Raw genomic sequence first — 22,051 nt, 5'->3', positions numbered from 1 at the left:
ACAATTTTCTTGGGGGGGGGGGGGGGGGGTTGATGTTTAATTGCAGAAAGTATGGATCACAATCAAATGTTATCAAGAACTGGCACAAACAAGAGCAGACATATGTTATTCACTGTGATGGATCACCATGCTTGAAGGCAGTCTTGTGAGTGCACTGATTTCCGTTGTGTGGTGAAATGAGTCGCTGCGTCACTGCCAGCCGCCAGTTCCACTGGCAGTGATGGGATGATGGAATCTACATGTTAAAATCTCCATTCCCCAGGTTCAACTAAAACATGACTAATAAGACTACATTGCTATAAAATTGATGTAAAACAATAAAAGTCAGTAGTGAAAGGTCCTTTTTTTTTTTTCCAAAGGACGTGAGTGAGTCAAAATATGTCTGCATGAATGAGAAATTATATGGACCGGTACTTGAGTCCACGTGGCTGTCCCGGGATCACCTGCAGGGGTTGGACTTCTGCCCCTCAGCCCGATCGCAGGAACCTCTGCGAGAAACATGACGAGAGGGTAAAGAGGCCGGTCCAAACTGTTGCAAGCACAGCGATAACAGATAGCTTAACTGTTCGCAGAAGCACAGCGAGTGTGGATGTCAACAAAGGTGGTGGGATGGACCACAACAAAGGGGGCCATTTAGCAGAGGCGAGCGAAGCATGCTGGGTAATTAAAAGGAGGGCAGATGAGGGGGCATTATGTGGTTAGATTTCCTGGACAACACCACACATTGTCTGCCAGAGACAAAGCCATTGTTGTATGAGGGTACAGGCCTGTAGGATTGTGGGTATGTGGTGGTGGTGGGGGGGGGGGGTCATATCTGGTTATCTTGGGAAAAATTTGTCAGTATTTAAAAGGCTGTAAACACTCGTCACACAAATACCCCACTGTTAAAACATCTCTCTTCAAAAGCAAAACACTTTTTCCCATTGCTTCATGAAGCACAACTGTTGTGTAAAACATAAATGCTTCCCGCTATTAAGGTGAATATAAACCTGTCAGTCGTTCTCCCTCCCGCCCCCTCCTGCCAGCACTGATTACTACTGCACAGAGACAGTTTGAACCTCAGGTGAGACAATGGGACAGCAGAAGTGTGAGAATGATTAACAATGAACGGAGCACTTACAGGCTAACAACATCCTGTTCTGGAAGACAAGTCATTAGTGACATCTAACGGCTGTTGGGCAACACGCGTGGCCCATGTGGCATCTAGCAGCGGGCTACGTCAGATCACCTGTCATGGCGTAAAGACGCCGAGCACACGTGCAGATAGCGTACGTTTTATGTGCTCGGGCGGAGAAAACCTGGTCCTAAAAGGTGAACGAGAAGAGCTTAAAAGTACAAGTCTGGTAATATTCTATGGTTTTCTTATTGTCAACAAATCCCATGAAAAGAGCAAAACCAACAGTGAATTGATCTACTAACAAGTATTGGGAGCGTGGATATCCATAGAGCTCCATTGATGTCCAAAAACTATTAAAAACACATCATCTTACTACTTGTCTGGAAATACACGAGTACGGTCTAGACCTGCTCTATTTGTAAAGTGTCATGAGATGACTTTTCTAGTGAAAGGCAACAGAAGTGTTACGTTACTGCCGTCGTCATTCGTCTCTGGCACTTGGGTTGATTACTAAACTCATGGCGTGAGAGAGATTTTTTAGCTTTTTCTTGGGACACCTGTGTGACCGGCTTGTTGTTCCAAAAAAATGACAATTAGTCTGCAGGCAAGCATTGACTTTCAACAAACACAGAGAATAAAGTGTCCAGTAATTAACGAAGAATTTACTTGGGATTAAATGCAGAGCTTCTTTCTAGGTAGCTCTTCTGGAAAACTATTTAGAAACCGAACGCAACTAACTGACCTCACATAAATGTCCCAGAACTTCGTCTCTAATCTCCCAATAATTAGTAACAAATTGGATACTTCTTCCCAAGAAAACATCACTGACATCAAAACGATAGCTTTTATTCCTATTAGGACCGGGTTGGTATATTGTAGTTCCTTTACCTGCACCATGAATGCTGCCAAGCCGGCCAACATGACCAGCAGTGACATGCGCTGCAGCCTGCACACGTTGACCTGCTTGAGCAGAAAGAACCGAGCCCAGCCCAGCTTTTTGGCGGTGTGGGGTGGGTACCGCATGCTGTTGACTCCCTCCATCTTCAGCTGCTTGATCAGACAGCTGCGCAGGTGGCTGAGCTGGTCAAAGCTGTGCCGGCCGTGGTAACAGCCCATACCGCTGTTCCCTGAGAGAAGAGAGGCGGGAGGATGAGTCGGCTTTACTCCTCCATATGGAAACAGATGCAGGTCAGCTCGACTGTTATACACTCACCAACTCCTCCAAAGGGCAGAGCGCTAACAGTGAAGTGCACCAGACAGTCATTAGCCAGCAGAGCTCCACTGGACGTCTCAGCGATCACCCTTTTGATCAGCTGTTTACCAGGCGGGGAGAGGCGGTCAAACAGAGCATCAAACGACATCGTAGCACTTTCCAATATTTCAACGCTAACTTGAATAACCGGAGACAAGCACGTCTGTTGGTGATGCGTTTACCTTGTTGTCGTGGGAGAAGACGTATACAACCAGGGGCTTCTCTCTCTCATTGATAAACTGGATGGCCTCGTCTACACCGCTCACCGCGATGATGGGCAGCAGAGGCCCAAAGATCTCCTCCTTCATCACTTTGGCTTCCCTCGTCACATCCTTCAACACAGTGGGGGCTGCAAGGAAAACGAGTTAGAGGACGAGTACAGGCCAAGATGTATTTACGTCGCATTACGCGCAGTGGAGAAACAACATACAGGTAGTGTAGTGTTATATGGTTGCCTGTTGTAAGTGTCCTGGCAAGAAATAGACTATTTGTGTATTCTATAAATGTTATGGATACAGCTAATTGACACTTCTCATGTGTGATGAGAGAGGAGAGGGGGTTTGGCAGGAGGGATAATGAGGTTGTTTTCACCTGCGCCTTCACCCATCAGTTTAGGTTACGAGATTCAACAACTTAAAGGATAACATATTGAATGCTTTCTTCGTCACAAGAGATAAAACCCCCCAAAATCCTGTTTCATTATTATTAGTATTACAAGATTCTGCAGACATTTAGATTTTTTTTCTGGCCGCACAACAGGGTAACCACTGGAGTATTCCTTTAAGCTTTATTGTCGCTGAGCACAGGAACTTTCGACACCATATGGGCGACCACCAACAAAATATGAAGAAAAGCCATCAGCTGAGCTAACCACCACCACCACAGGTCAGTTCAGTTTACACAACTTTAGATGATTGCAGCCCGGCGTACAGCACAAATGCTTTTTAGCGACCAGCTGCTCAAACACGCCACGTACCTATGTAGCACTGGGACTCATCACTGTCTCCACCAACAGCAACTGTGCTCCCCTCCATGAGAGCCATGACCCTCTTAAAGTGCCGCTGGTTAACAATGCGTCCGTAGTCCTCAAAGGTTTTTGGATTATCTGTGTAAAACTCCTGCAAGGGGTGGAAGAAAGGACAAATGACGGTGTTCAGGTGGCTTGGAATGTCACAATGAAAGACAACATATTGATCGCTAGAGGGAAAGCACGGAAACATTTCTCTCCTAAGGCCTGCTTTTCCTTCATGCTGTAGTGAACAATATGTATTCAGCTATGGTGCAACTGTTCAAATATGGGAAGTACACAATACAAAATAACACATTATTGTTTTATTTCGTGTAAGTAAGCAGTAATATTGTGCTCTTGATACTTTACCGCTGCGGAAAAAGTATTGGGGGAAAGAAAACTATACAAACATCACATGCAACGCCTCTATAGCACACAGCTGCTGTTCTCAAACATGTTCAAATTGTCATGTTTTACATTTTCAAATCAAGATTATTCCTAGTAAGTTACTCCTTAGTGAGGTCTTGATCTCCTGAAATTCCTCCAATGACCTCTCAGATTCCCATTTTATGGAAATCTTCATTTCAAACCAACCTTGATGCTCTTCTTGATCTCTTCTACTACTCGGCCCTGGATGGAGGGCTCACACAGGATGTAGTCTGGAGCGATGCACGTCTGGCCACAGTTGACAAACTTTCCCCATGTGATGCGACTGTGTTGTGAGAGAAAAAGAATGCCAAAACCCTCCAACCTTGAAGATACACTTTTATGTTGTAAAATCGCACACGTTTTAAAACTCAAACTGTGTTGGATTTGAGAACAATGGAGTTCATGCAAGTGATGGCAGCATTTTTTTCGCGCAACATTTCATAGTTCAGACTGACCGGCATGCGACGGTGATGTCACAGCTCTTGTCGATGTAGCAGGGGCTCTTCCCTCCCAGCTCCAGGGTCACCGGGGTGAGGTGGCGAGCCGCCGCCTCCATCACCAGTTTGCCCACTGTGCTGCTTCCTGTGTAGAAAATGTGGTCAAACCTCTGCCTCAGCAGCTCCTGGGTCTCCGACACTCCCCCTGTCACCACGGGGTACAGATCCTAGGGAGAGTGTATGCAGTCATTAATACTCCCAAAGTACAAGTACAAAGAGTTTACGTATCATATCGAACAAAGCAGGAAGCTCACTTTGTCTAGAAACTGAGGGAGAAGCTCCTCCATGACCTTGGCAGAGTGAGGGCTGACCTCAGATGGCTTTATTACTGCTGCATTGCCTGAGAGGGGAAAGAGAGACACACAGTGGCAGGATGGTGGTGACAATCCTTAACCACTTACGCGGTGAAGAAGAAAAAAAGAACTTGCCGATGAAAGGAAAAAATCCAAAACAAAATACTCCTGAACCTGTTATATATATATATGAATCCACCTAAATCTGACTTAGCTGAGCACGAATGATTTCCAACATTAGCCAGAATATTTTGAGAGTGAGACTGTGTCAAAGGGATGTTAGTGTCCATAACAAACCGATTTCTCCTATAAATATTTAGGCATCTATGAGGACGCTGCTTTATCTTGCGGGCGCACACGTAAATGATATCTGTAGCAAAGTGCAACAGCGCATTCACTTTCTTAAGAGACTGATTTTTAAAAATATTTGGAACAAACACACAGTTCCTGTTGTTATTTGTTAAATTCATAATTTATTAGACAGCGAATTTGGCTGCCTGTTTTATAACATCCACACAATATATGCACTGAATGAACTAAGACATGAAGTCGGAGCTCTCATTTAATTCCCATTTGCTCACATGCTGTATGTAAAGTGTTTCGCTGGTGTGATGATCATTGTGACTGTACAAGATGTTATTTCTTTAACCTCTTTTCCCTCACACTGCAAAATGTAATTGACCGATCTGACATCAGTCAACTCGTCACTCGTTAACAACTTAAAACTGAGTAATTCACAGTGTTTGAGCACAGGATGTACATTGACGTGATGCTGCAGCCTTTATGTTACTCTGACAGCATTCAATTCAGGCTTGCACCGTCTTGGAAGTGCTAGGGAAATGTTACAGGTCCAACCCAAAAGCTGGATTTATACTTGGGCCGTTACGACGTAGCAAAAGAGCCTACACATGAAGCCTCTGTAGCGACGCCACATGCACCTCTAATATCACCAATACTATCTGCAGATGCATATGGGTGTGTATGGGTGTATTTGGTACCAGCAGCGATAGCTCCGACCAGCGGCTGGAGGGTGACAGCCCAGGGGTAGTTCCAGGCCCCGATGATGAGCACCACTCCCAGAGGCTCCGGCTGCACGTAAACCTCATCCGATATGGTGAGGAGGTTCTTCTCTACCGGCCGCGGAGCCGCCCACTCAGCCAGTTTCTCTATAGCCAGCTTGATCTCCCCCTCCAGTCCCAGTGTCTCAAACAGCTCGGTCCCATGTTCACTCTGCAAGCACAGGGAGGGACAAAATCCAGTGATCGTCCCAACTCTGTTTGTTAATTCATGTTTACTGACCTGCTCAGCAGAAACACATGAATCACCATCACTGTAAATGTGCCGCATTTAGCCTCAAAGTCTAAACCCCACCCATCAGACATTAGAACAATTCTCCAAACGAGGAAGCAGGAAAATAACACCAAGTCCAAAGATGAGTTCCGTGTTCTGATTAATAACATCTTACTTTGATGATTTCGGTGGTGGTCATAACAGTAATTAGCAGTATGTTTCAGTTCCGTGCAGCTCTGTGCTCTATATATTTGCATTTTAATCCTATTTTGTCTTAAAAAAAAAAAAAAAATCAAAATACTCAATAGTCTTTGGTGTAAGAATGTTTGTACAATCAACTTGGGTACATGTATTTACTAATTAGAAAAATCCCCAACTAAAACTGCAGACCAGCATCACAGAATATTTGGCTGTGTTCTGTGTCCATGTGTTTTCTAATCCCATTGTTCACTGTGTTCTGACCTGTTCCCTCCCTGACTGTAAATAACTTTTCCCAATCAGCTTCAAACTCTCTTTGGCTGCTGTTCCAGATAGACTAGAGAGTAATCTAGGGCAGCCTTATACATTCCTGTCCAAGTGGCCTGCTAGTACAGTCCCCAGACCGTCCAGGGATTATGTATCCGGCTTCCTGACCCTCACCCTCGCACACAAAATCCCAACATTTTCCTGGATTCCCAGAAGAATCCTGGAAGCCTGCAAAGTTCTGACTGAACCCAACCTTGCCGAGGTCCCTTTTGACAGCATCTGCAATGTCCCCCCGTCTCTCCGAGATGAAGCGGAGCAGGCTCTTCAGCTGGTGGATCCTGTACTCCAGGGGTTTGGTTTTACCTGTCTGGAAGGATTTCCTGGCCCGTTGTGCAACCAGCTGTTCTCGGGACATCTTAAAAGGGAAAATGAACAAACCATATAAGCGCCTAATGTAACCCTTTGAACCCCTCTCTCGCTTTTTTTTTTTGGTTGATTTAACGGAACCCTAAAGTCAACTATAGTTAGGCTGGCGGCTGTAAGCTAATTCTACCACAAGTTGGCCATTTTACGAGTGCTGTAACGTTAGCTGCTGCTATAGCTAACGTTATGTCACGGATTAAAGAGCACGCTAATGTATTTATGACATTAACCACATATTGTTCAGATAATTCATCCTGCCACTAACTGTACTGTAGAGGAAATAACGATAATACTCGCTTTTGTCGACTGCAGCAAGTGGGCTTGTTTACACCAGCGTCACTATAACGCACTCCAATAACACCCAGGTTGGCTTAGCTTGGTTGCTAACGGCAGTAACAGCATAGAAAACTGTTGTCAAACAGCTAGCTATAGCAAATATACGGACAAATATAAGATATTAATAGCTATGTACACGATACCTGAAGACCGGCTATAGGGAATTAAAGTTTTACCTTTCAGAGCCACTCGCCGGTAACCAGGTTTAGTATTAATTGTTGACGCTAGTAGCTAATTGGTTATAAAGTAATAACGTCATGCGGCTAGCGACAGCCAAACGGCGTCAGGGATTGGTTTGTACGCGTGTCAATCAAGGAAATAACCAATCAACTATAGAACACAACCAGCAGAGCCCCTCCCTCCGTGAAACAACATCAACAGATGTGGCCGCAGCCTCCCGCTGAAGGGCGCAGTGGTCTGTTGTCCCAATCTTAATAACCACCAAGAGTTTAAGTGTTTATAAATGCACTCTGATAATGCTGAGAGCACACAAGTTTGATATCTAGCTGTCAGCCATTAGAACAGGATGTATAGGATGATGAAATATGCACTCATAAGTTAAAAAAAAATAATTACATTTATTATGTAAGTATGTATTGTATGTATTATGTATGCTTAATTATTTCAAGCACCTCTTTTATCAGGCACATTTTCTCTCTGTACATAAACTGTGTAAAATGGAGGAATTGACACTCACTCATGACTGGGAATGGTCAGCTGTCTGTTTTTTTTTCTATTTGTTGTGGTCATATTCAGCAGACTCATCTTCCAGAAAATCAGACGCTTGGAGAACAGATATGAAGAAGGCTATACATTAGGATCTTACTTGTTTATGGAGCCCAATATAGAATTTTTGGAAAGTCACACTTTCAAATTATTTAGAGTTTTTTTTTTTTTATTTGTTTGTGTTTTGGTCCGTCAAGCTTTAATTTTCTATCTAATGAATATGAAGCAGTTTCAAATAAGTATGTTCAATGTAGCACAATAAAACTGTACCTAACATTAATATTCAACATACTGTTGAATATATAATAATATATAACAATAAGTCATATATATATCCAGTTCGTCCAAAATCTCAACACCAGGGAAATCCACACATAACCAAGTTTGAAAAAATAAAACACAGCAAGACATCTTTATTTTTTTCCTCTTTTTAATAACAAAGACTGTATTTGTGTTCCATAAAGAACAAAGAGAGACACCCCTTAGTGAGAGACACGAGTATAACATTAACATTTCTCTTTGAAAAGAAAAAAATAAAATCGGTGCTTGGAAAGTGTTGCATTTTCAGGGGGCGTGACTGATGGCGGGGTTCTTCAAAATGCATTCGGGTCGAGCTGGAGAGGCGCAAAACAACAGGGTACATACATTCAAGATTCTAGAGGTTCTACGGGGGTAAAATGCAGACTTGGTACCCATGCTTTATCTAGAAACAGTCCATCTTCAGTTACAGTCCATGGACAAAATGGTACAGAGCAAAGATTTCAGGTGGGTTTCCATTAGCTTCATTTGTCCCTCTTCACTCTGTGTGCAGTAAAAGGCTTCGCGTGGTTCAGAGTGCTCATGACAAAGACGAGGGAAACTGAAACCCAGATATGTCTAGGGAAAAACAACAGTACATCAGAGAAACAGGCCCAGAGACCGCTGGGTGCCTGTGAATGCATTTATACACATTTTGTTTTTACACAGAAAAAGAATGTATTCACACCTGTACAGAGGAGTAGGCCTACGTCTGCTTTCACAAGAAGAAGGCACCTCCTTTTTCCATCATTAACTGTACACTACTGGCCTTAATGCACACCTGGCAAGTGCACGTGTGTGTATATTATATATATATATACACACACACACACACACACACACACACTAACACACACACACACACACACACTCATACGTACATACAGTACATACACTGTTGGGAGCACAGCAGACGACTTGAGGGGAGGCAGAGGGACTGAGTGGACGCTAGGCAGTGCAGATTGTGACGCATCAAGCATCACAACATTTTGGAAAGTGAGTACGACATCTGACAACATCGCGCTCATTTCAGAATATTTCCCACTGGACAAATAATGTGTGTCTTGATCTTGACGATGAACAGTCCTGGTAGAAAGAGTTCTCTGCAAAGATTTTGGAGCTGCCACGAGTTATATTTTATTCTTTTGGCACACCCCTGTTGTGCCAAAAATAGGTTTCCTTATCAAACCCTTGGCAGACAAGAATAAAATGTATCAAAGTCATCTATGTACATATAAAGATTTGTGCTATTTGACTGACAGGCAGGGCATCTGATGACATCATCAACACCCCCAAAACTCAAACTGTGATCTCTCACGCACGCACACGCACACACACACACACACACGCTACCCTCCCAAAAAGAGGGGAAAGGAATCATCACATGCACCACATACAAATATTTACAAGTTTGCAAACATCAAGTTTTGTTAAAAAATTAGCTACAGATACTGACAAAATAAAAAGCTGTAGTATTTTAGTAAAATGAAACTTATTGTTTAAGGTAACTTAATATGACCATTCAGTTTCACAACTAACTCCACCAGGGTTTAAAAAGGGGCGCCTGACTGGTTGTTCAACACTGCAGTGTCGACAGGAGGAGGGTCTCTGCAGGGGATCTCAAGTTCCGCTTTTCTTTTCAATGTCTGAGCCTGCACACAGAGCAGGTGTGAAAACCCTTCCCCCGCCTTCAGAACTTGTACAGATGCTCGTCTCCTCCTCTCAATCCACAATAAAGTGCTTGAGCTAACAACACAAGAAAAATAAAAAACAAAGCAACTACAAATCTACAGGTTCCTTTGCTCACGTGGCTGCCTAGTTTCGGTAACAGGAGTATGCGTTTTATGTAAAAGTCTGCATTGTTTGTGAGTTGGATCTGTTACAGTGATCGGCCGTAAGCCTTTTCCTAATTTCTTCCATTTTCCTTCCACTCCAATACTTGAGGTTTTCAAGACAGGCAGGAGACTCAAACACCTATGTTCTTCTGAACCAATAAATAAGAACGACAACAACTTAAACACAGAGTAAATAACCACTGATATCACATAGTAAGCAGGATTTTAAAAAGACAAACTGCTTCATGGGGACCTTGAGTCTCTTGAAGCCAACAACACCGTCTCATAGTCCCGTCCACCCTCTTTTTCTTCCGGTAAAAAACAAATGATATCCTTAAAGACGGACATCAGTTTTTTTTTTTAATATGTATCGATCTGATGGTTTTCCACCATTATAGCATAAGAAACAAAAATGCACTCGATAGTGCATGCATTGTGTCCACATCCGGTTTCAGCCTTTTGTCTCTGGATCCGTAGTCCTCTTTGGTTGTAAGTTTGTGCATCAGTCGCTTGTCACAGCTCAGTCCGTGATGCAGCCAGTAAAACTAACTGATGATAAATACAGGTGAAACCTATCGAATGAAAAGTGCTTGAACTGCTACAGGAGGGAACAGCGGCTTTGTGAGGATGGCAGCCAACAGTCTTAGGGCATGGTCCCTCTGTGTGTGTGTGTGTGTGTGTGTGTGTGTGTTTATGTGAGGACTGCTACTCGTACAATGTGACAGTGCAGTAGCAGAGGGCTGAGATCCTGCGGTCCACACTGGCTTTGTCTGAGGGGAAAATACACAAAACAAGAACATATTTAATAAAAGTCATTAAAGCAAACACTTATTGTTATTGAATAAACTACAGGTCTAATAGATCCAATGGGCCTCATGCCTTGTTTTGGTTTGCTCGTACGAGTGTTCCAAGTCAGATTCAGCAAACTCTCTTAACTGCAGTTATTGTAAAATCGCTTTCAGCCTGACGAATGCCACCCGTTCATGAGGTTTGATCATTAGCTGAGACCACGCCACCCCCAAAATTGCTATAAACCTGTTCTGCTCTCTTTGTGGACAAGTTTCATTCACAAAAATGTTACCTAAGAGTACAAGGACGACTTTCACACCACAGAGCTTCAAATCCTGCTGTCAGAAATCAGCAGTTAGCAGTGTCAGTAGTGGTGTTTTTAAAAAATAAAAAGGTAAATAAACCTTTTTTGTTTCATTTCTTGCATGAGGCCCATTGTGTAGGACTGTGTGTGTATGTGTGTGTGTGTGTGTGTGTTTGTACTCACACTTGACCACGTTCTCAATGTCAGTGGGGTCCTGTAGGATCTTGGACAGGCCGTCCAGCAGCATGGCAGCCTTGCTGTAGCGGTAGGCTATGTCTTCTGTCTGCTTGAACATCTCATCCAGAGCTGCTGACTGAACCTGACACACACACACACACACACACACACACACACACACACACACACACACACACACACACACACACACACACACACGCAGACACGCAGACACGCAGACACACGCAGACACACGCAGACACACAGTGTCACTAGGCTGACCAGCATAGGTCGTGGCGGCACGTTTATCAAACACGTCATTTGAAAAACTTGGTGGAAATAAGGAGAATCATAAAAAAAAAAAAAAGCCCTAGAAGATGGATTAGATGTGTATCTGAGACTCACCATCTCCACAGCATGATTGTAGATGAGCTTCTCCGCGGTGACGCTGTTGATCTCGTCGACAAAGCGCTGCTTATCAGAGAAGAAGTGGTTGAGTTTGTCAGTCAGCCGCCGGCAGAGGGAGATGCAGCTTTTGTAACGCTCGTTCAGGCTCTTCACCACTGAGAGAGGACGGGGAGAGGGATTAGTATTTTTTGCGCAACAAGTTACATGTTTCTCTCACTATTTAGTTAATAGACACAGGTAAGTTTTTACAACTACTACTACTACTACTTTCCCCCTGTTTGTCCCCCTGTTTCCAGTTTAATGCGCTGGTCACAGTTTAAGTCAAGTAATGGGAGATGGCGTCCGAGATGTCCTTACCCTGTTTGACTGCAGTGGAAGGATTGAGCTTGGCTGATTTAATCTGAGCCTTGGCCAGGTGGAGGGAGGAAGCCAGGAGCTGAGCTGCCTTCATGTAGAGCACCAACTGCTCCACCTGCCTGTAGGGGGCAGCACAACCATAGTATATGAGAGGGATGGATAAATCTTCAGCACTGCAGCAACACCTCCAACACCAAAGAGCCTCCTCAGAGTTTGTCATAAAGTCAGACTTACCCCCACTCTTTGCTGAGCTGGCTGATCTGGTCCACAACCACACTATCCTGGGGAGGGTAGAGGGAGGCGGCCGACACGCCGAGCTCCGTCCCTCCAGCGCGGACTGCCGCCATCTCCAGGACGCAGTCGGTGAATGAAAGCATCATCCGTAGGTGCATCAGGGTGTCGGTATGCTCGCGCTGTACCAGGAATGACAAAGATGAAATGTAAAACACAAAGGCAGATTAAAAGTGTATAAAAGGGATTCATGAAGTTGTCCAATTGATCAATTTTCCTGTTAAGTGACGAGAAACAGACACCAAACAGGAGACCCCTCACCTCCATGAGAGTCTCCTCAGGCAGCTCAGGGGCTTCAAATGTGATGAACCCCTCCAAGCTGGGAGGGGAGGTCCCATAGGGGACGTAACGCAGGCTGCTAGGTGCCCCATCTGCCCCGGGGACAATCTGCCCGCACCCAAATCCTCCTGGGGGAGAGGAGCCCATGGCCATGCCTGGAGGAGATCCGACGTAGACCCGGCCGCTGGTGGAGCACAGGGAGCCGGCCGAACTGTTGGAGCCCACTGAGATGAGGACGGGGAGGGGGAGAGCGGAGGATCATGAGATAAATACCACTGGCAAATACCTTCTTAACAACACCTCACAGCCTTCCTGCTTCTCACTGTTAATAGCTCAGTTCAGGTGAAGGGTGCTCACCTGAGGTGGTGCGTGGTCGTGTGCCCAGATGGCTGCAGGTAGGAGGAGTGCTGCTGTTGGGCGGTGAACCCACAGTGAAAAGGACAGTGCGGGGACTCGCTGAGCCACCCTGAGCCAGCCCACTGGGACCTGCAGGGGCTTTGGGAAGAGGAAATAGGGCTGGTTTTTTTTAAAGTTTAAATAAAGTTGCAGTTTAAATTAGGCTTCATGCTATAAAAATAAGCCAGTACACTGTATGAAATAATAGTATCACACTGACATTATGTTCATACTTTTTTATATGGAAGAATACAGACAATAAATGACTATATGACTGAAGTAAGGGAACCTCCAGCAGTGTACCCGTACCTGTGTCCATGGGTCGCTCTGTGTTCAAGCTGTCTGTGCTGCCCTGATAGGCCTGTCCACCGAGAGTGATTCTGATTGGCTGCTCAGACAGGCGACCCGTACTAACAGACCTGCAGGGAAAAGATGGATAACATCAGCACAATGTGAAGCAGCAGACAAAGTGACGTCGCACGGTAGAGGGGAAGACAGACACAGGGACTTGACATATCAATTTCACAATTCTTACAATGTCTAAATTACATTTGACTGGCTGGAAAGTGCCCTTTCCTCTAAAAACCGCCTGACATGAGTGAGATATCAAGGGTCTATTCAGAAGCGTTCAATGTTAGACCCAGAAAGGTGTTTTGCCTGCACCTGAAAAAAATGTAGCCAGTGTGAAACTGAAGTGCTCCACTGGACTACTTATCAATTGTATAGTAAATACTGTATGGTATCATGCCCATGATGTGACCTGATGGCCATCAACAGACATCGAGTCATCAGTCTAACATTAGTCAGGGTGGAGGCTGAGATGGGTGCTGAAGGAAAGTTATGGAGACTGTAGTTCTGGGCAAGAGAAGGAAGCGGACAGAGGAGGTGTTTCGTTCAGCGAGTCCTACCTGCCAAAAGTCCTGCTGGCCTCAGGGGCAGCTGGGCGTCCGATGAGGTATGGGCTGCAGTGGTGGGCACAAATGTCCCGGGCATCTGCCAACGTCTTGGTGGGCACGGGGCTGTCCGCCAGAGCCATCAAGTTACAGGACGCCTGCGTTTTAGGGATCTTAAACGGTGCCGAAATGGTCTGTATGGAAAAAAATGCATCAGGGAAACGTTAACAGCTGATATTTTGGCTGATTTGGTATTGATCGTCAATTCCTGCACTTACCTTAGTCGGGGAGCCAATGATGGTGGGCAGCGGGGACTTCTGCAGCCAGTCGGACGTGCGGGGGGAGGAACCCAGGAGCTTGGTGGGAGAGGAGCCGAGGTTGGCCGGTCGGCCGAGCTGAGGGGAATGACTGCAGGATGAGGAAGAGGAAGGCTGAACAGGATCTGATAACTGCTTGTGGAGTTTCTGCCTGGTCTGGTAGACATCAGTCAGGGTGGGGGCGCTCTGGAGCCGAGCCCCCAGGAGCTGAGAGGATGGGACAGGGGAACCTAGAGAAGGTAGACAGTTCAAGTTAATGCCCCGTATAGTATAATAAGCAACCCATATGCTACTGATTGAGAATGGTGGACAATTTATCTTTGTGCATTCTCTCTGGCAGATCAGTGGAGACACAACATGTCTTATTTGTCTCTCAGCTGTAGGCAGCCTTCAGCTCCAAACTTTGCTCTGCACAGGAGCAACAAAACAGCAGCGGGCAGTGATGCTCCTAGTGACACTTTTATGAGCTTTGCTTTATTGCACGTTTCTGCCCAACCAGCGAAAGCAAAATAGTCCTGAGACTTTACACAGAGACTCTGTCTTGGTCATAAAATCTGCTTGTTTGTGTGACTTTCCAAATAGGGGAAAAAGTTCTGTTGTCTGTCGGGCTGAACACAGTACACTGTAGCTTCCCTCTTTTAAATTGTTTTTTTAAAAAAAAGGTCACCATGACAGCAAACCTCTTGACACTGAACAGTGCAGAAGTTGCACGACGTCTGCAGTGTTAATATCGCAGCGGCGTCAGAGACTTTTAAAAAAAGACCTTGACTCACATGGTGACTCATGCACTTTGTCAGTAATAAAGTTGTGACACACAGGAGAGAATCAAAACAACACATTTTAAATGCCAATGCATATAATATTATACTGTGCAGCATTTTCTCACTGGCTTATTGGTAAAGGGTTATATTCAATTGTGTGCTGTCAGTGTTCAATGAAATTTCTTCAGCAAACTGCAATCCATTGCTAAATTCCACTCCATTTTTCTTTAGTGTTAACCGATTACCATTTGCTGTTTCAACAACCCACATTTCCCCCAGGACCATTAAAGTTGAATCTTATCTAAGTGAACGAGCTGGCGCAGTTAGATGTGGGTTAATCCAGTGACCAAGTCATGTAGAAGGCGGCTGAAGGGTTGCCGGTGAACTGACCTCCTGAGGAGCTGCGGCTGCGGGGCTCGTGGTTCTGCATGTGACAGCAGCAGTGGCCCAGCTGCTCAGGGATGGTGCCCACTGTAAACAACAAACGCTGTTATTTTCATTGCGAGCGTCTGGACGAGTCCAATTCATGTCTGGAAGGTGTTAGTAAATCGCTGATGTGCTCGAAGACATGTCTGGACGTGTCCTTACCAAGAGGCGAGGGGGAGTAGGGCCGGGAGCTGCCGGTGGAGAGACGCCTGCCTACTGTCTGAGGGACGTCTGCAGAGCTGGGGGACCCCGAGCCCACCTTGGGAAACCCCATAGGACTAGTGTTGGAGCGTCTCACTGTGCCAGACCTAGAAAACACAAACACACATCGCAAAAAACATAAAGCATGTACATAGACTATCACAAGTCCAGGTACAAGTCGTTTCAGAGCTACGAGAAAAATGCCCTGTCTTATTCAATATTGAACTTGTCCAAAGAGTAAAGTGATAAATAAATTACACAAACACCGCTCTTGGCTTAATCAAGGACTCAGTTATTCAACGACTCTCTCCCAAGTGACTTCTGTCTTCTCCCTTTGGCTCTATTCAGCCAGTTTTGCCAGCAAATACTTGTTTGGCTGCTGGGACAACCCATTACGGCTGCAAGTGCTGTACAAAACCTCAACACACTTTTGAGTGACACAGAAAAGAAGCATGTGCGGGAGCAGATTGCTCATCTCAAATCTAGCACACCAAAACATTTGGTACAATTGCAGAGAGTTGCAAAGGAGAGGACCTCATGTAATTACTGAGTTACTACATCAACATGCTAAATGCATTTCCTCCCTCATAAGCTCAAGACAATTCACCCTACTTCCCTCTTCTGATTTCCAGCCTATCTCTGCATCTGGCGTTATTTGTAAAACAAGAGGACAACTAAGTTCCATACAGCATATGAAGAAGTTCTATCTGCCACATTCGTGCTCCCTAAAGATAGAATAACAATATTAACACATGAAGATGGACTTCTGACAGGTGAAAGGGACAGTGTGTCAGAGCTCTAATCCCCCCTGAACAGACTTGACAAGACCGGACGGCTGGCGAGTGGGACAGCTGAACAAAGCACAGCAAGGGGCGGGTGGTGAAAGGGACAGTACCTGTCCTCCCGAGTCTGACTCCCACGGGTGCACAGAGAGGTCATCGAACAAGCTGCTACTCCAGAAACATTAAGCAAATCCTAATCTTCGGCGCTACAATCACCACAGCAGGAATTTAATGGCAAATGACAAAGCGAGCAAATCAGCAGGTGAACACAAGCCCACACAGAAGCCAACACAATGAAACTTTCAAATAATAAACATTAGCAATACAATACAGCAGATTAAAGCCTACAGTGCCTCTCCTGTTCTCCTTTTCAGGCAGCAGACTGTAAATAGGAACAACAGAGCTAATCTTCCTGTGAAACAAGGTGCCACCCTTCTTTCTTCCTCTGCCCTCCCATCTGCTTTGTCTTCACATAAAACCGCCAACAAACCCTCCCAGCAACAGGTTGGGAGGCCACAAAGTCAAGCAAGCACTTCGCTGATGTAACTTCAGTGAAACTTTACGGCTGATGAAATAACAGCCTGGGTTTTCATTACCTAGCCTGAAAATTCACTGCCAAAGTGCTGAGTAAAACATTAGTCACAGGTTGATGTCAACAAACAGGTGCCACTTCCAGGTGTTTCATTATCACCAATCACTAATCACTAAAAAAGGTGGAAATAATGCAGAGTTAAGGCAGAACCATCCACCACCAAGGGCACTTCATTCACCCTCAGACCCGGGAGAGGCAGCTCTTACCTGGGGGAGCTGTACAGCGTGGTGGTCGGGCTGCTGGAGAGGTTCTGCTTGATGCGCTGGTAGTTGCGGATCTGGGTGGGAACGGGGATGGGGGTGGTCTCGGCCCGTGGGGACACCATGGGGGTCTGTCCCGGGGTGGGCTGCGGCTGCCTGGAGGGGAAGAACGGTGAGACGAGGGCGGTTAGCCAGTCTGCTCGAGCCTGCTGCTGCTGCCTCCATATCTGCAGGACATCTTCAGGGGTGTCAACACCCATAATAACTTAAATCTCTGCTTATGTAACGAGTAGAACATAAAACAGGACGACTAAAATGTAGGGACTTTGTTTACTTCAGTGTGGAGGCTGGTTGAAGAACTTAAGTTTAGCCTGGCTGATCATGAGGGCAGAGTCAGTGGGTGAAAAAAAAAAGGGGGGGGGGGCCAGGCTTCCATGTAAACACAGAGGCAGCACCAATCAGCTTAAAGCTCATTCTGCTGGGGGCAGGGCTAGAGGCAGGGCCAGCCAATGGCACGTGTGAGGCTGGTCCCTGTATGTTCAGCAGACACAGCAGAGGAAGTGCAAAGGGGCACAGCTCATTTGCATTCTTTTGTTATTCCAGAGGAGACAAAATGTTCTAGAACATAAAGCCGTGGCCGAATCACCCACAGGGGGCATTTGCTTACATATGGAATGCAAAAAAAAAAAGAGGAGGAGTGGAGGAAATGGCCGTTAGAGCGCAGCACCAGTTGGTAACCAGTATTATGTAATGATGTGAAGCCTGGGAGGGTCTACAAAGGAGAGGAGAGGACACGTGAGGCAGAGACTAGCCCAGACAAAGAACCAGAGAGCAGTCGCTTTGTTGGATTCCTGCAATTCTGAGACATAAACCTGACCACGTGCTGTCCTTCTCCCCACAGTTAACACCAAGAAGACATATGATACAGTAACCCATGATGCAGGCTTTCTATTTTTCTCCAGGTTGCTAAAAGCTTTATTGATCCCAGCTGAGGCTTAATATGGAGAGGAATGTTGTACGCTGTTGTGCCCTTGTTAAAAAAAAAAAAGAAAGAGAGAAAGAGAATTTGTAGGTCAGTGAACAGCTGCTTTTTAAAAAGAGCCACGGGTGGAAAGAAGGAGAGTGACTGGATATGACAGTCAGTTGCTTCTCCACTGACCTGGTTTTTTTTACCTGGCAGACCAGGAGAGGGGGATGGTATCAAACAACTCCAGCCTCTCTCTTTTATATAATTTGTCTGTTTCTCCTCATTCATCCCCTCCTCTCCTGTTTGCTTACATTGCCTCTCTTTTCCTTCTACTGATCTCTTGCTTTCTTCACAATGATCATCTCTCATATCTCTGCAGACACCCTGCTCTTCTCCCCCAGGCCTCTGTTCCTCTCCCTCCCTCCCTCCATCCTCTTCCGCGACTCCAATCAATTTAGGACACACAGGGTGCAGAGGATAAACAGGGCTGTGATTTAGAAGCTCTTTGAGAGTGTTACTAAATCGTAAGGGGCAACTCCTGTAATGAAGAAAAAATTGGTTCCCCCTGTGTCAGTGGTTAACTCATTTATGTAAGCAGCGAAGAGTTAGTGCTATGGAGAAAGCCGTTAAAAGGACAGCAGAGGAAGGGAATAAAGCTGGCAGCATGAACGGTTAGGGGAGGATGAGGCAGAACAGCAACAAAGACAAAACAGAGTGAAAAGGGAACAGAGAGGGAAGAGGACAGTTTTGCTTGAGGCCGTTCACACATGCAAACAGGAAAGGGAGATAGAAGAAGCAGTGTCTGGCTGCAAGTTATTAACAAAGGGAGGGGGAGACAGAACAAGGACAAAGAGTGACAGACAGCAGCATGATTTCTGAAGGTTTCACACTTAAATGTTACCCTAAACTTCAATTAGGACCTATATACAGTATTGTCCACAATTTAGAAACAAAGCTATCCAGGCTACAGGGACTGCATTTATGAGTGAGGGTTCTGAAACTTAACACTGCAGAGAAATAACTGCTAGACATGAGGTCGAACAGTGTATTAACTATGTCGAGTAGTAGTAGGAGATTCTACGAACCGGATTTAAACCTGAAGAGAAAGAGGCCAGTTTATATTAAATGCTGCCATATTAAAACAGCGTGGTTGCCGTATGTGTGAGCATGTTTATGATCTCTTAATACACAGCTGAGGCACAGTAATAACAGTGACAGTTTGTTATTGCAGGCGAGCTTTGGCGAGTGTGTGACTCTATTCTTATCCCACAGCCCTCGGTGGGTCAGGTGCTTTATTTAGCACAGCACCACCTTGTTGTTTGGCTCAGCGTCTGATTCATAACTCGCTAATCATACCGATTTGGAGGCCGGGCAGAAGAACTCACTCATGACAAACGGACAGTGAGAGAGTGTGTGTGTGAGTGTGTGTGTGTGAGTGTGTGTGTGTGTGTGTGTGTGTGTGTGAAATCTGGTGTGAAGCTGAGAGGAGGGTATTTTGCTGGTGGACAGAGAGCCAGAAATAGTGACATGAAGAAACAAAGGAAGCCTCGCCAGCATTAAAAACACATGAAGAATAGACGACCTTACACACATACACGTGAACTCGAGGCAGTCTGTGAAATGCAATCTGACTCACAGCATCATGTCACACTTCCATTGCATAGTCAGCCTATTTTTTTCCCACTCTTGACTCTTGTCAACACCCAGTTCATATTCCATGAACTGCGTCTGATCAGTAGTGACGCTGGGCTACATTTTCTACAGTATCTGCAGCATTCACAGAGGCTTTACAGACACTTTAAATGCCCTTTGTAATTTTATATATGACCAAAATCAACAAGCAAAGCTGGCAACAACAGCTTTTTCTTTTTAGACTTCAGGAAGTCACTGCTCCAGGACATGAAATAGTCTGGCACATAACCTCTCATAAAACCCACAATCTTTCATTTTTACACTTTGTTTTTTGTTTGGATCAAACAAACGAGATATGATGTGGTAATTAAGTGAGCTTTAGAGGTGCTGGTAGGCAGACTTTGTTACATTTGGATAAAACCAGGCCAGCTGCTTCTCCATTTCCAGTCTTTATGCTATGCTGTCACAAAATGTCCAACCATACCTCTAATTCCATCTGCATTTTTTTGTGTATGCATTAATGCCCCCCACAGCTTTATTGCTCAGTGAATCGGAGTTCCTATAGAGCGTTCATTTCTCTTTCTAGAAATATACTTCTTTGTTTATAGCTTTTAGCATGCATTCATTAGGAGTCACGCTGATTGTCAAGAACAGTCTGTGACATGACATGTGTTTTTAAAACATTTGTATTTCTGTACAATATTGCTGCGCAGTGTTCAGTGGAGGCTTTCGGTTTCAGCTCTCTTCAAAAGACTCATCCAGGGATTTACAAAAAAAAAAAGAAAAGAATTTGGCATCAAAGTCTCTTTTAGATAGCATCGTACTCACCCTCCACACATGAGGAACTCGCTGGACGGCCGACGACCCACTCCCATTGGCTGGTCATCTGAGGAGGAGAAAGAGGAAAGGAAAAGAATGATGAAGGTGCAACAGGCTTTACTGATGTATAAATCAGCAGTAATCAGGTTATTAAAGGCCACTCAAAATGGCAGCTGACACTCCCAATGCTCTGCACTCTCTTCATTGTTGGAAGACAAGCAGTTGTGTGTGTGTGTGTGTGTGTGTGTGTGTGTGTGTGTGTGTGTTGCAGCAGGTGCAGAGCAGGAGGCTTAAGTTCACCAGGCAAGAGGGTTAAGTGTGCGTGCCTTCTGTTTGTGGGCTGTTGTCTACAATTACAGCATGAAATGGTTAGCAGCTGTCTAAGTTACTGGTTGTGGATTTGGTGACATGTGAGCATGTGAGCGTGTGTGTGTGTGTGTGAATGAATATGTGCCGTAGGTATCATTGGCAGGTAGTGAATGTGAATTCACTATATGTGTATTGTAGCCATGGTGTGAATTTCAGTATATCTGCATGCTTGCACAGAACAGATGTCCATGTGTTTTATTCTGTGTCCACAGGTCCCGCATGATTTATACTGTATGAACAGTGAGGTACATGAAAATGCAAAATGTGTGCCTTGGCCCGTGATTATCTATATATTACAATATGAGGATTAATTGGACAATTACGCCCCCCTGTTTTTGCTATCCCTCTGCATGTTTACTCTTTTTATCGAAACTAAAACTCTGAAAAGGATAACTTCTTTAGATTCTTCGTGTATGTACAGTATGTAATAAGCGAAAGCCATGTCTAGAGCTGGGCGATATAAACAACATAAACACTAACTGTGTTAGAAAAGCTCCTCGATAAGAAAATTTGAAACTTCAATGTACTGTCAATAAGTTACATTACTTGGCAAACAACCACGGAATCACTGAAACGAAACTATAAACAATCATAACGAAGTCATGTAAGAACGGACAGCCCACTTAAATAGGCACAGAGGGATTGAGTTGAGCTGAACACACCACATGCTATTGTTTTGATACCACAAGTTGATTAGTTCTATGGGACGTAAGAGCTGCATTCTCCAGAAAAGAAGTGAAGGAAGCCCCAGAGCTCATCTCCCTCCCCAAATAACGAGGTGAGTTACACCCGAGTGAATTGACAGGAGATACAGCTGCAGGTATGTGTCTGCACAGTACGTGTGTTGGCACTTACAGCTGTCAGTAGAGATGTGAGGCACCAGGACAAAGTCGTCAGTGTCACAGGACGAGTTCTTACTGCTGGTGCTTCCTGCAGACTCTTTGGACAGCTGCAGGAAGTTGGGCGGACCGAGCGGAGGGGATGACAGACCATCTTCTGCCAGGGTCTGCATGTCCGGGAGAGACTGTGTGTGTGTGTTCATAGACAGAGAGGGAGAGAGAGAGAGAGGGGGAGAGAGGGGGAGAGAGGAGAAAAAGAGGATTAAGCTGTAGTGTGCCTCCT

The 22,051-nt window shown here is 45.1% G+C and overlaps 2 protein-coding genes across 3 annotated transcripts in view; both read right to left on the bottom strand.

Annotated features, from left to right (window-relative positions):
* Positions 1–27: 27 nt before the first annotated feature.
* LOC139284933 (aldehyde dehydrogenase family 3 member A2-like) lies at positions 28–7,306 on the bottom strand. Of its 2 annotated transcripts, none has more exons than XM_070905306.1 (11): positions 7,288–7,306; positions 6,606–6,767; positions 5,596–5,827; positions 4,559–4,644; positions 4,263–4,471; positions 3,973–4,090; positions 3,346–3,487; positions 2,552–2,718; positions 2,331–2,430; positions 2,006–2,244; positions 28–488 (listed from the first exon to the last, which is right to left on the bottom strand). In XM_070905306.1, the coding sequence occupies exons 2-11, from the start codon at positions 6,765–6,767 to the stop codon at positions 468–470; spliced, it is 1,476 nt and encodes a 491-aa protein (XP_070761407.1). In that variant the 5' UTR covers positions 7,288–7,306; the 3' UTR covers positions 28–467. The 2 variants fall into 2 exon arrangements, with proteins under 2 accessions (XP_070761407.1, XP_070761409.1); XM_070905308.1 differs by having other exon boundaries at positions 2,136–2,244.
* A 2,832-nt stretch (positions 7,307–10,138) lies between these two features.
* The window catches only part of ulk2 (unc-51 like autophagy activating kinase 2), a 33,593-nt gene continuing 21,680 nt past the window's right edge, over positions 10,139–22,051 (bottom strand). The window contains exons 13-27 of the mRNA XM_070905372.1: positions 21,785–21,953; positions 20,570–20,627; positions 17,149–17,298; positions 15,530–15,675; positions 15,332–15,412; positions 14,142–14,410; positions 13,879–14,057; positions 13,280–13,389; positions 12,932–13,069; positions 12,557–12,798; positions 12,239–12,417; positions 12,005–12,123; positions 11,645–11,802; positions 11,246–11,381; positions 10,139–10,739 (exon numbers count right to left, since the gene is read on the bottom strand). Coding sequence (XP_070761473.1) covers positions 10,675–10,739; positions 11,246–11,381; positions 11,645–11,802; positions 12,005–12,123; positions 12,239–12,417; positions 12,557–12,798; positions 12,932–13,069; positions 13,280–13,389; positions 13,879–14,057; positions 14,142–14,410; positions 15,332–15,412; positions 15,530–15,675; positions 17,149–17,298; positions 20,570–20,627; positions 21,785–21,953 — 2,199 coding nt within the window. The 3' untranslated portion in view covers positions 10,139–10,674. The remainder of the gene's footprint in view (positions 10,740–11,245; positions 11,382–11,644; positions 11,803–12,004; positions 12,124–12,238; positions 12,418–12,556; positions 12,799–12,931; positions 13,070–13,279; positions 13,390–13,878; positions 14,058–14,141; positions 14,411–15,331; positions 15,413–15,529; positions 15,676–17,148; positions 17,299–20,569; positions 20,628–21,784; positions 21,954–22,051) is intronic.

This window comes from Enoplosus armatus, chromosome 5 (genome assembly GCF_043641665.1).
Source record: "Enoplosus armatus isolate fEnoArm2 chromosome 5, fEnoArm2.hap1, whole genome shotgun sequence".
Classification (NCBI taxonomy): Eukaryota; Metazoa; Chordata; class Actinopteri; order Centrarchiformes; family Enoplosidae; genus Enoplosus; species Enoplosus armatus.
This window is presented reverse-complemented; position numbering and strand designations above follow the sequence as displayed.